The 14,363-nt window shown below is 41.6% G+C and overlaps 1 protein-coding gene across 1 annotated transcript in view; it reads right to left on the reverse strand.

Moving 5' to 3' along the window:
• Positions 1-976: 976 nt before the first annotated feature.
• Positions 977-14,363, reverse strand: part of TRIQK (triple QxxK/R motif containing) — a 188,229-nt gene continuing 174,842 nt past the window's right edge. The window contains exon 4 of the mRNA XM_077493022.1: positions 977-4,055. Coding sequence (XP_077349148.1) covers positions 3,945-4,055 — 111 coding nt within the window. The 3' untranslated portion in view covers positions 977-3,944. The remainder of the gene's footprint in view (positions 4,056-14,363) is intronic.

The raw sequence follows: 14,363 nt of genomic DNA on the forward strand, positions 1-14,363 counted from the left end.
ACACAATCACTCATACAAATACATACCCTGTTTCTCCGAAAATAAGACCTAGCGTGATTGTCGGTGATGGCTGCAATATAAGCCCTACCCTACAAATAAGCCCTACCATGAAAATAAGACCTACAAAGACTTTAACTAGGACTTATTTGGGGGGTAGGGCTTATATTGCAGCCATCACTGACACTCCCGCTAGGTCTTATTTTCGGGGGAAACAGGGTAGCAGGAGATAAGCTTGTGATAGGAGCTACCAGTGATATAAGAAAACTGAAATTTAAAAAGGACACTCCAGTGAAGCATTTAAATATTGAAGTTGAATCTACCTTAAGGTCTCAGCCTACCCGTAGAATTGCTCTAATAAATGTACAAGATGCCAATAACTTACAAAAATTTGCAAGGTTACAATTCTGATTTAAAGCGCTATTTTGCTAACTCTAACATTGTTCAAGACTTTTTTTATACAAAAGAATAAGAAAAAAATGCTTTAACTTTGAATGTATATTTTTCCTTTCTTTGTGTATCAATAAACTATATTATTTTTACACAATGTGTTGTCATAACATAGTCACATACTTCTGTAAATGACAATGTAGTGCTGCAAAAACATTTATTAATCTAAAAAAAGTTATAATGTTTGGAATAAAAAAAAAACAAAAAAAAAAAAAAACACACAACAGTGACATTGTTACATATGATAATGCAAAACGAGTGCTCATTAATATACATGATCATTTTCCTTTAACCTTCTCATTTTTACCCATTCCTATTTTCAGAATACATAATCCACTTACCACATTCCCACTTTACATTCTAGAGGCGAGAGTGAGATCACATCAGCCTGCATGTGTTGTCCCCAGGGTGACATGCTACCATGTACAACACAAACTCTGCATACCAATGAAGAATGCAAAATTGTTTAATATGTACCGAATAGAAAACAACACTGCATTGTTTAAAAAGATCATGTCTATAGAATCTGTCATATTGAAAATGTTTTTAATTAAAAACATGGCATCATTAATTATAACAAAGTTTCCAAATCAACATATTAGGCACACATCCAGAAAAATCAAAACTTGAAAAATAATCTCTCCCAAAAGACATCTGTTTTGTACTTTATAATTAACAAGTTCATGTAGGAAAATAGGAAAATCAGACCAGAAAAGCTTAAAGTAGTGCTCCGGACAAATCAAAATTCACTGTGAGCACAAAATGTATGTCTTCATAGAATTTGCTGCAGCTGAGCCCTACAGCACAGGTGTCCGATCGAAGAATGTTGAAATACTAACTAGGTCAGTGGGGAGGGTGAGCATGGGGCGGGAATGGGGCAATGCTGCATCTGCAATCTCTATGGGGCAAATTCTAGGTAGAAGGGGGTGGAGGAACCCATACAGATTTTTTAGTACAAAATGGAATGTTTAAATATGAGCCCTCTAATTGCTCCCACAGGTCCTGGTAACAATGTATAATTATGATTACCAAGGATTCCAAAATATGGGTGAGTTCACTTTTGGCTCACAGAGTTTACAGTTTCTGGTGATACACAGAAACTGTTTTGGTATAACGATCCCAATGAAGATCACAGCCCAAAATTCAAAGTTGTTGTGACAAATGCAGTGTAACCTAGCAATTTCTATTTAGGCTCCCTATAAATGGTACCATTCTTTAACAATATAGGGAAGTAGTAGTGCACAACTCAGGGTTATAGCACCTTTTAATTAAATAATAAAGTTGCGCCTACAAAACAATGGCTTGATCAAAGCACATAATCTGGAAAAGTCTCTTTCAAGGTAACCAGGGCACATCTGAAGATGCTTGACACACTCTCCCAAGGCATCTGTGAAAAAAGAGCGTAAAGCAAGGATGGAAACCTCTGGAGTAGAGTCTGAATGAAACCATGGAAGAACACACTGAAACCTGTGAAAAGACAAAAGCTCTAAATAGGGATTAAAGCTTTATCCTGGGTGTGACATAATACATCCAACATGTTCCAGGGCCATGTACCTTCATTTACAGCTCCTGTTGTGGGACATGATTTAATGAAGTGTCCGCTCCTGAGGTTTTCATCCTTGCTCCCATCTCTCCTTGCTGGCTAACGAATCAAAGTGTGTCCTGCACCTTTCGGATGCGGTTAGGAGAGGCTGCCCTGTATTTTATGCCCCGAGCCATAGTTTAGAAGTGTGATTTTATTACATAATTCATCATAAGGTGTTTTGCCTAAACTGTGTCTCTGTGTGCACTGTTTTTTTTTTAGGTCTTCTAAGGATTACTAACCTGTCCAGTTGCTATTATATAGATCTTTAGACACTTTTGTCCTGACCCTAGCTGTAAAAATGTCACTTTGCTAGGCTCGCAGTCATAACAAAAAAGAAAAAAAAATGCAGAAAAGATTTGCTTCCATTGTTTTTGAATGTTTCCTTTTATTAAGGCATTAATACTGGGCAATAGGGGCACCCTAAAAGGCAACTTTGTTTGAGAATACATTACAATTTACAAACATCTAGTTTACAGACTGCCATTTACATATTACCTATGTTACAATGATATTGAGATTATTCAATTTTAACAACGATTCACCGAACTAGGAAGGGGGAAAAAAAAATGTGGCAGGGATATCTATAGGTATGCTGCCAATGTATCTATCATCAAATCATAAACATCCCAAGGCGGAGATGGGGGGGGGGGGTGTCTTTATCACATCAACAGTGCAGTAGAACTCTATACTAATCTTTTCCACACTGCCTCATCACACTTAACTGCCATTGAAAATTCCTTTTACAAAGCTAAAACTAGGGCTGAGCAAAAATGACAGTTTTTGCTTTGCTAAAGTTTCGGCATGTCAGAAAAATTTATTGTCAATGGGAAGATTAAATTAAAGTGGGCAAAGGTGTTTTTTTTTAATTTGTATTAAATGTTAAATTGCTCCAGAGTGTTTTTTTGCAAATGTTTTTGCCATTTTTTTTTTGTGTATCTTGTAGTTTGAAAATGGTAACTGATTTTTATTTTTTTTTTAAAGAACCAGTACACAAGAATTAATGTGTTTTTTCCTTCCCCTGTAAAAAAAAAAAAAAAAAAAAAAAAAAACCCCATATCAAACAATATTATACACACATAAAAATTTAAAACACAGACATGGTGACTTGATGTCGACAAATAAAGGTCATAGAGCAACAGGGTGTGAAATAGTTTTGACGACCACAAAAGCAATGGCACACAGGTTTAAAAGGGACTTTTGCTGCATGGTGAACTTGTGGGCAATTTTTTAACTACATTTTAACAAATGCAAAACCGCTGATTTTGCTACAAAATTCAGATAGCTGAAATGAAATCGCGCATTCCTAGTCCAAACTTGCCCATTGCTACGCATAGTCATTCCCAACCTATGACAATATTTGAGCCTGTTGACTGGCCTCCTATATATTTAAATTTGGAAAGCAATATGGTGTCATGTGTGCCCCATGCCCAGTAAAAGGTTTTAAATAAGACAAATTGGTGGCAAAATCTAAGTTACTTGAGGTACCCCGTTATCTATAGGTTCACTTTAAAATGTTCATATCAAAAAGAGAAGTCTGATTCGTTTAAGAGTTTCTGCAATTTGTACATAACTATTACTGTCAACTCTGTTACTGATGTGTGGCAAACGGACCCATTGGGTTATTGGACCAAAGCTTATGTAGATCATTCTTTTGTGCAACAGCATGTATCCAAAAATAAAAGATTTGTTTTCAAATGAATTTGGTGTGTTGTCTGTAGATCTCTTTAATAACGGTTTAATTTAAGTAGTGTGCATTTTGTTCTTTATAATTTTACCCATGATAAGGAATGTTTTCAGCATTTATTAGTACTGGAATGTGTAGCTACAGTAAATCTTTACTGTGCAGTGTATGAATTCACATTGTCGGAGGCCTCTATGACAAAATCGATTTTCTTCATATCTCCGACACTTGTTAGTCTTCAGAGTCTTCTCTGGGTTCCACAGGCTGAGTTAATTTAAGGTAGAAAAAGGCATAAAAGGCCAAAACAAACACCAGAATGGCTACAACCACAAGGAACACCTCCTAAAAAAAGGATAAAGAACAAAAGTTACAATAATTTGTTGATTTATGTATTTGAGTAAATACATTTATTATCACATAGAAAACCAGAGCAGCAAGTTTAAGATGTCAACTCATAGTAAAGCAAATACTCCGCACAATGCACAACCAAGGGCCTGAGCCTTTTAACAAAAAGCATATGCATAATCAACTATGGAAGGCGATTGAGATGCAGGGTAAGAGCTAACAGCTTTCACGTTCAGCCTGCAACCCACAGATAGTAAATTTAAACCCTAACTGGGTGACATTGACAATTTACTAAAGCACTATGCATCAAATTATTGCCATGTTTTCTTTTCTTAAAACACAGGGGGGAGTTTATGAAGACCTGAGCACTCAGAATCTGGTGCAGCAGTGCGTGGTAGCCAATCAGCTTCTAACTTGAGCTTGTTAAATTAAGCTTTGACAATAAAACCTGGTAGCGGATTGGTCTCTATGCAGAGCTGCATCAGATTTTCCATGCTCCAGTTTTAATAAATCTCCCCCAGAGTTTTCATCCTTTTGTTTCTCAGTGCTGCTGATTTATCCAACCTCTTTCAGCCACTTCCTTTCTACATGGATTGGCTTTAGTGATAGTGAAAATACTGGACCATGGGGGGGAGGTCAGGACGGAGCTGTGTGGAGTTCTTATGCTGTGTAAAGGGGGGGGGTGCCTTTCCTCCAATTCGCTTTCACACAGTGTAACTGCAGCCTCTCTGCCCCTCCTAGGTGTTCCTGACAGATGAAAGATTTTTAACACAATCTGCCATGTTTAAGGGGTGTAGAGAGCAGAAGACTACAGATAGATGAGTAAAACCTATGTAGGAGGATTTGTTTCATCTCTGTATCATTTGAGGCTGTTCATTTCACTGGGTATATGTGAGGGTTTACAACCACTTTAAGTAATACTTGAAGGTCCCCCTGTCTGAGTAGACAGTAAAAGGAGAAGCGGTAGACAGAAACACTCATCTGTCAGTCCGTTTTCCCCTACTATCAGCACGCTTTTTGTCAGCACATTTTCAAACTGCAAACCTGATCAACTCCCAGCCTGCCCCTTTCCTTCCCATTCTAATTGCTGCTGTACAGGGACTGCACAAAGCTGATACCAGGTCAAATTCAGATACTTGCAATAAAAAATACATTAAAGTATGGATTAAGGAATATGTAGATGCATAAATTTGTGTCTTTTATATCTGCCTGGAGTCTAGCTTTAACTGGAACTACCCTTTCCATAACATAAAACATCTTTTTTTCTATGTAGGAAATACATATCCAAACAAATATATGTTTTTTTCATTCACAATTAAACACACACATAAATGCGGTTTTAAAAAATGACTGTAAAAGTGCTTAAAAAAATAATTATGTAAAGCACACTGCACAGAAGCACTCTTTGTAAATTTACAAGGGGAACTAGAATAAAAAAAAAAAAAAAAATTTAATTGAGTATTTCTAAAACATGTTTACAGTTCCATCCATCCATTTCTGGCATTATTTCATATAAGTCCATTTCATTAACAAACATCTTATGACGGCTTACAAAAGAAAAAAGAAAAAAATGAGCAACCTTCAAAACACCATTTGCAGTTTAACAAAAAAAAAAAAAGATCCATCATGAATAATTCATTACATTTGCTTATGTTCTGCTGGGATTTTCTACCTGGCTGTTCATGTTTTAGCGCTAATGGCATAAATTTGTTCAAAACATTCCAACTGTAACATACGTTTCTCTGAGGCATCGTCTTGATTTTTGCATTGTGACAAGTTTTTCGATAATTTTGCTATTTATTCGGCCCTTGTGTAAAATAAATGCACAGTCGCATTAAAAGGAGCAAATTATGAATATTTACTTAAACTTAAAAAAATACAAACAAACCACAAATGATTAGCAAACATTTTAGTAAAAGCGGAGAGAAAGAAGCGCTGGGAATTTTTTTTTCTTTACTGCAACTAGGACACATTTTTTTTTCCCTCCTGAAAAAAATCATCACGCAGGTTTCATTTATTTTCTTTTTTTTTTATACACAGCTGTTCTTTCAGGCCCATCTGGACATGCAGCTACTAATCTTAAGAGGCTGTAATAAGCAAGTGACACACAACTGTAGCAGCCATCTGTTTGGGAGAATGGACAGCAGACCCGTACAGTTTACTTTGCTATTCTCAACCCACATAATGAATGTCAGAAGAGTGCCATGATACAGAATGTACAGATGTGCTTTCCTAATATTCAAGAAAACACACACAATGCAGATAATCATATCGTGGTGTGCACACAATCGGTTATAGCATTAAAGGAGATGTTTTGCTGCAGCTGTATCATAAACTCGGAGGGAACCATGAATTCTACAGCCAGGCCTAGATAACGTGATGGTGCTCAAATGTTTGATAACGAGCTGTCAAATTAGTGCACAGATATGCATTTCATATTATCTGACAGCACGTCTTGTAAAGCTACTCTAAGTTTATTTCATAAGAATGATGCAGATTGACTATAAAAGGCCCTGCAGACTTTAGGCAGGCAACATTTTGGTCAGGACTTTAACCACTTAAGGACCGCCGTATTGCCAATGTACGTCATTACAATGGCACAGGCAGGCACAAGCACGTACATGTACGTGCCTGCCTCCCAGCGGGTGGGGGGTCCGATCGGACCCCCTCCCGCTGGATACGGCGGTCCGTTTCCCTCCAGGAGCGATCCGTGATGAGGGGATGGCCGTTGGTTTCTGGCCACCCCCTCTCGATCGCTCCTGGCCAATGACGAACTTCCTCCCACTGTGTATTGTTTACACAGGAAGGAGGAAGTGATGTCATTCTCCTCGGGGCGGTCTTTTTGACCGGACTACGAGGAGAAGACTAAAAGTAAGTGCACCAAAACACTACACTGACACATAGGTACACATAGGTACACAACCCCCCCCCCCCCCCCGATCCCCCCCCCCCCCAGTCACAGTGTCACTGATTGCATTTATCATTTCTTTACTGATCAATGCATTCAGTGTCAGTTGTAAAAGTAAAAACTGTCAGGGCAGTTAGTGTTAGGTCCAGGGTAGCCCCCTATCACCCCCCAATAAAGATTTAACCCCCTAATTGCCCCTAGAGTTAACCCTTTCACCCCCTTTTGCCAGTGTCACTAAGCGATAATTTTTCTGATCGCTGCATCAGTGTCGCTAGGTAGCTAGTTTTTTTTTTTAGGTTCACCGCCAGGTTTTTATAGCGCTAGGTACCCCGATATACTACCCAATAATGGTTTTAACATCCTGATTGCCCCTAGTTAACCCTTTCACCCCCTTTTGCCACTGTCACTAAGCGATCATTTTTCTGATCGCTGCATCAGTGTCGCTAGTTATTTTTTTAGGTTCACCGCCAGGTTTTTATAGCGCTAGGTACCCCGATATACTACCCAATAATGGTTTTAACATCCTGATTGCCCCTAGTTAACCCTTTCGCCCCCTTTTGCCAGTGTCACTAAGCGATCATTTTTCTTATCGCTGCATCAGTGTCGCTACTGTCGCTAGGTAGCTAGTTATTCTTTTAGGTTCACCGCCAGGTTTTTATAGCGCTAGGTACCCCGATATACTACCCAATAATGGTTTTAACATCCTGATTACCCCTAGTTAACCCTTTCACCCCCTTTTGCCAGTGTCACTAAGCGATCATTTTTCTGATCGCTGCATCAGTGTCGCTACTGTCGCTAGGTAGCTAGTTATTTTTTTAGGTTCACCGCCAGGTTTTTATATCGCTAGGTACCCCGATATACTACCCAATAATGGTTTTAACATCCTGATTGCCCCTAGTTAACCCTTTCACCCCCTTTTGCCAGTGTCACTAAGCGATAATTTTTCTGATCGCTGCATCAGTGTCGCTACTGTCGCTAGGTAGCTAGTTATTTTTTTAGGTTCACCACCAGGTTTTTAAAGCGCTAGGTACCCCGATATACTACCCAATAATGGTTTTAACCCCCTGATTGCCCCTAGTTAACCCTTTCACCAGCGATCACAGTATAAGTGTCACTGGTGACGCTGGTTAGCCAGTTAGTTATTTAGGTTCCCCGTCAGGTTTTTATATAGCGCCAGGGACCCCCATATACTACCTAATAAAAATTATAACCCCTTGATTGCCCCTAGTTAACCCTTTCACCACTGATCACCGTATAAGTGTTACGGGTGACTCTGGTTAGTTTGCTTTTTATAGCATCAGGGCACCCACCATTTATTACCCAATAAAGGTTTAACCCCCTGATCACCCGGCGGGTGTCTGCGTCGCCCCAGGCAGCGCTAGGTTAGTGCCAGCCACGCGCAAAGCATACACCTCCCGTAGTGGTATAGAATCTGAACAGATCAATATCTGATCTGATCAGATCTATACTAGCGTCCCCAGCAGTTCAGGGTTCCAAAAAAAGCATTGTTAGCGGGATCAGCCCAGATACCTGCTAGCACCTGCGTTTTGCCCCTCTGCCCAGCCCACCCAAGTGCAGTATCGATCGATCACTGTCACTTACAAAACACTAAACACATAACTGCAGCGATCGCAGAGTCAGGCCTGATCCCTGCGATCGCTAACAGTTTTTTTGGTAGCATTTTATATTTAAATCCGGAAGGCAGTGATTGGTTTTCGGGGTCCCGTACGTGGCTAGGCTCCCAAAAAGTCCCCCACATGTGGTATCCCCGTACTCGGGAGAAGCAGCAGAATTTATTTTGGGGTGTAATTTGACTTCTGCCCATAGCATGTGTGAGCAATATATCATTTAGTGACAACTTTGTGCAAAAAAAAAAAAAAAGTTTGTAATGTTCCCGCAACTTTTGGCAAAATATAAAATATTCCATGGACTCAACATGCCTCTCAGTAAATAGCTTGGGGTGTCTACTTTCCAAAATGGGGTCGTTTTGTGCTATTTTGGCATTTTATGGCCTTCGAAACTGTGATAGGTAGTGAGGAGTTAAATCAAAAATTTGCACCCTTAGAAATCCTGAAGGTGGTGATTGGTTTTCGGGGTGCCGTGCGCGACTAGACTCCCAAAAAGTCCCACACATGTGGTATCCCCATACTCGGGAGAAGTAGCGGAATATATTTTGGGGTGCAATTCCACATATAACCATGGCATGTGTGAGCAATATATAATTTAGTGACAACTTTTTGTAAAAAAATTTTTTTTTTTTGTCATTATTCAATCCCTTAGGACAAAAAAATAAATATTCAATGGGCTCAACATACCCATCAGCAATTTCCTTGGGGTGTCTACTTTCCAAAATGGGGTCATTTGGGGGGGTTTGTACTGCCCTGCCATTTTAGCACCTCAAGAAATGAGATAGGCAGTCATAAATTAAAAGCTGTGTAAATTCCAGAAAATGTACTCTAGTTTGTAGACGCTATAACTTTTGCGCAAACCAAAAAATATACGCTTATTGACATTTTTTTTTACTAAAGACATGTGGCTGAATACATTTTGCCCTCAATGTATGACTAAAATTTTGTTTATTCGATTTTTCTTATAACAAAAAGAAGAAAATATCTTTTTTTTTCAAAATTTTCGCTCTTTTTCCATTTATATCGCAAAAAAAAAAAATCGCAGAGGCAATCACATACCATCAAAAGAAAGCTCTATTTGTGGGAAGAAAAGGACGCAAATTTCGTTTGGGTGCAATATTGCATGACCGCGCAATTACCAGTTAAAGCAGCGCAGTGCGAAATTGGAAAAAGACCTCTGGTCCTTAAGGTGTTTATTGGTCCGGGGCTGAAGTGGTTAAACATGATTCCTGTAACAAATTTTTAGTTTAACCACTTCGGGACCGCCGTATTGCCAATGTACGTCAACACAATGGCACAGGCAGGCACAATCACGTAAATGTACGTGAATGCCTTCTAGCGGGTGGGGGGTCCGATCGGACCCCCTCCCGCTAGATACGGCGGTCCCTTTCGGTGCCGGAGCGATCGGCGATGAGGGGATGGCCGCTGGTTTCCGCCCATCGCCTCTCGATCGCTCCTGGCCAGTGACGAACTTCCTCCCCTGTGAAAATGTAAACACAGGAGGAGGAAGTGATGTCACACTCCTCGTGGCGGTCTTTTTGAACCGGATAGCGAGGAGTGAAGACCTTCAAGTAAGTGCACCAACAGTCCACTGACACATAGGTACACACAGGCACACATTTCACCCCAGTCACCCCCCGATCACCCCCCCGATCGGCCCCCCGCCCCCCCCCCAGTCACAGTGTCACTAATGCAGTGTTCATTTATTTATTGATCACTACATTTAGTGTCAGTTGTGACTGTAAAAAGTGTCAGGGCAGCTAGTGTTAGGCCCCTTTAGGTCCAGGGTAGCCCCCTACCCCCCCCTAATTAAGGTTTAACCCCTTGATTGCCCTCCCAGTTAACCCTTTCACCCTCTTTTACCAGTGTCACTAAGCGATCGTTTTTCTGATCGCTGCAATAGTGTCACTGGTCCCGCTAGGAAGCTAGTTTTTTTTTAGGTTCAACGCCAGGTTTTTATACCGTTAGGTACCCCGATATATAACCTAATAAAGGTTTTAACCCTTTGATTGCCCCTAGAGTTAACCCTTTCACCAGCGATCGCTGCATAAGTGTCACTGGTGACGCTGGTTAGCCAGTTAGTTATTTAGTTATTTAGGTACCCCCATATAAATACCCAATAAAGGTTTTAACCCCTGATTGCCCTTAGTTAACCCCTTGATCACCCGGCGGGTGATATAAATTTGGTTTTAGGGTCAGAAAGGGTCTGCGTCGCCCCAGGCAGTGCTAGGTTAGTGCCAGCACCGCTAACACCCACGCGCAAAGCATACACCTCCCTTAGTGGTATAGTATCCGAACAGATCAATATCTGATCTGATCAGATCTATACTAGCGTGCCCAGCAATTTAGGGTTCTAAAAAAACGCATTGTTAGCAGGATCAATCCAGATACCTGCTAGCACCTGCGTTTTGCCCCTCTGCCCAGCCCAGCCCAGCCCAGCCCACCCAAGTGCAGTATCGATCGATCACTGTCACTTACAAAACACAACACACATAACTGCAGCATTCGCAGAGTCAGGCCTGATCCCTGCGATCGCTAGCAGTTTTTTTGGTAGCGTTTTTATACAGTCGCTGACAGGCTAGGTGCTTTTTTACCTGTGAGTCTCACTACTGTACCCCTAAATTTAGAGCCCAAAATGGCAAAGCGAAGGTACACTAGTGAAGAGGCCTACACGTTTCTGAGCATGACAGATAGTGAAGAGGAAGACACTGATCTGTCAGATTCAGGCTCAGAATACGAACCTGTAGAGGACAGCGCCTCCATGTCAGATAGCTCTGACGACGAAGAAGAGGTCCCTGCTATTGTCAGGCGTACCCGACCCCGATTTTCTGATGTTGTTGAGGTGCAGGAACCGCAAGTCCCTCGTATGGAGTATAGAGCCAGTACTAGCGCCGCTCATCCTTTTGGTGAACTGGCAAGCACCAGCGGCCTAGTACACCCTGGACGTACATCCAGCACTGCAGTATCACGTGGTGACGTGGCGAGTCCCATAAGTGCAGTTCAAGCTGGCGAGGTGGCAAGCACAAGTAGTGTCCCGCTGCCACCAAGAAGAAGAAGACAAAGACAGGCCCGTCGTACCCATAGTGCCCTTCCTGCAGAATTCGCCTATCCCAATTGGGTGCCCACCACTTCTGCAGAACCCGTACTTCCCCCATTCACTGCCCAACCCGGTATTCAGGTGGATACAGATGATTTTACGCCACTCGATTTTTATTCTCTGTATCTCACGGAAGATCTCTATAGATCTATTGTGGACCAAACCAATTTATATGCTGGTCAACGCATCGCCGCTAATCCCCAGTTGCCGTCTCTTGCCAGAGATTGGAAACCAGTTACGGTTTCCGAATTTAAGACGTTTTTGGGCCTTTCCCTCAACATGGGCACACATAAATTTATGCGGATGCGGGCTTATTGGTCCACGCATCCGGCTGACCACATGCCCGTGTTCTCTAACTCCATGTCCAGGAAACGATACGAGCAGATCTTGCGGTTCTTGCACTTCAGTGACAATGAACTTTGTCGTCCACGTGGAGACCCTGAATACGATCGGCTCTACAAAATTCGGCCCCTCATAAACCACTTCAACCAACGTTTTGCAGACTTGTTTACTCCCCAAAAAGTTGTCTGCATTGATGAGTCCCTGGTTAAGTTTACTGGTCGCTTGTCATTCAAACAGTACATTCCCAACAAGCGTACCAGGTACGGGGTCAAGCTCTATAAGTGCTGTGACAGGGCCACAGGCTATGCATGGAGCTTTATGGTTTATGAGGGTAAAGATAGTTACGTAGAGCCGGAGAACTGCCCTGATTACATAGGAAGCGCTGGCAAGATAGTGTGGAAATTGGTGTCACCCTTATTCGGAAAGGGGTACCACTTGTACGTGGACATCTATTACACCAGTGTGCCACTGTTTAGTCATTTATTTGATAATCAGATTGGAGCATGTGGCACCGTGCGACCTAATCGCCGGGGCTTTCCCCAGCGGCTTGTAGATTCCCGTCTTAGGCTGGGGGAGAGAGCCTGCTATCGGTGTAATAATTTGCTCGCTATGAAGTGGAGGCATAATAAGAATGTTTTCGTTCTTACCTCCCTTCATGCAGACACGACGGTCCAAATTTCTACGGCGACTGGTATTGTGGAGAAACCCCTCTGTGTCCACGAATATAACAAAAATATGGGAGGGGTGGACCTCAATGACCAGATGTTGGCGCCGTATCTAACTTCCCGTAAGACCAGACGCTGGTACAAAAAAGTGTCTGCTTACTTATTTCAATTGGCTTTGCTGAATGCTTTTGTGCTATACAAAACTTCAGGCGGAACATTAACCTTTCTTTTCTTCCAAAGAGAGGTTGTCACAGAGCTTCTGTTTCCAGACGGTTCTGTACCTCACCATTCCCAACCAAATGCAGTAAGCCGGCTGCATGAGAGGCATTATTCTTATGTCCTCCCGAGTACCCCTACCCAACGAGCCCCCCAAAAAAGATGTCGTGTCTGTAGCAAGCGCGGATATAGGCGTGACACCCGTTCTTATTGTCCACGCTGTCCTGGCAATCCTGGTCTTTGTCAGGGTGAGTGTTTTGAACGCTACCATGAACTAGTGAAGTATTAGCGTAGGGTACAGCATTTCACAGCCTAGGCACACTAACACAGAGTCTCCCAAGATGCCATTACATTTTGAGAGACCCGAACCGTTACAGTTACAGTTTACAGTTCAAAAAAAAGTGTATAAAAAAAAAAAAAAAAAAAGTAAAATAAAAAAACCAAAAAAAGTATAAAATATAAAAACCAAAAAAAATATAAAATATAAAAACCAAAAATAGTTGTCGTTTTATTGTTCTCTCTCTCTCTCTCTCTCTCTCCTCTCAAATTTTTTATACTTTACTGTTTACTGTGTTATTGTTAACCATTTTTTATGTTTTCAGGTACGCCATTCAGCTGCAGCGTGGATTTATTTATCTTGACAGCAACAGCGTTTGCTCCCACGATACATAAAGCCGCGACTCCAGTGCTGTAGGAGGTGATTTCACCACCACAGTTAAAAAAGAGCATATATGCCGAAGCATGGGGGCATAAGGGGTGGAGGAGCGATTTTGCTCCTAATGCCGCGTACATACGGTCAAAATTCCGACGGAGGGCTTGCCCGTGGAAAAGTTTGAACGTATGTACGCAGCATAACTTTTTTGCGGGAGGATGCCCCCATGCTTCGGCATATATATATTTTAGGCACAGGTTGTGTTAAAAAATGTTTTATTTTTTACAGTTTTTTGGGGAATTTGCTTTGCAGGTATGGTATGGTAAGGTTTTACTGTTATACTGTAATGTTACTTTGTTTTAACGTTAACCATAATTTGCTTAGCAGGTACGCCATTCAGCTGCAGCGCGGATTTATTTATCTTGACAGCAACAGCGTTTGCTCCCACGATACATAAAGCCGTGACTCCAGTGCTGTAGGCGGTGATTTCACCACCACAGTTAAAAAAGAGCATATATGCCGAAGCATGGGGGCATAAGGGGTGGAGGAGCGATTTTGCTCCTAATGCCGCGTACATACGGTCAAAATTCCGACAGGGGGCTTGCCCATGGAAAAGTTTGAACATATGTACGCGGCATAACTTTTTTGCGGGAGGATGCCCCCATGCTTCGGCATATATAAATGGTGCATGTATGTCCATCATTAGAAGTGGGTGGATGAAGGGAGGTATCTAATGGTGGGCATACCCACCGATCAATCTCTTTTTTTTCGTTCAGACAACATGACTCTCAGTAAAT

The sequence above is a fragment of the Lithobates pipiens genome, unplaced genomic scaffold (assembly GCF_037356315.1).
Source record: "Lithobates pipiens isolate NorthernLeopardFrog02 unplaced genomic scaffold, aLitPip1_a1.2 Scaffold_19, whole genome shotgun sequence".
Taxonomy (NCBI): Eukaryota; Metazoa; Chordata; class Amphibia; order Anura; family Ranidae; genus Lithobates; species Lithobates pipiens.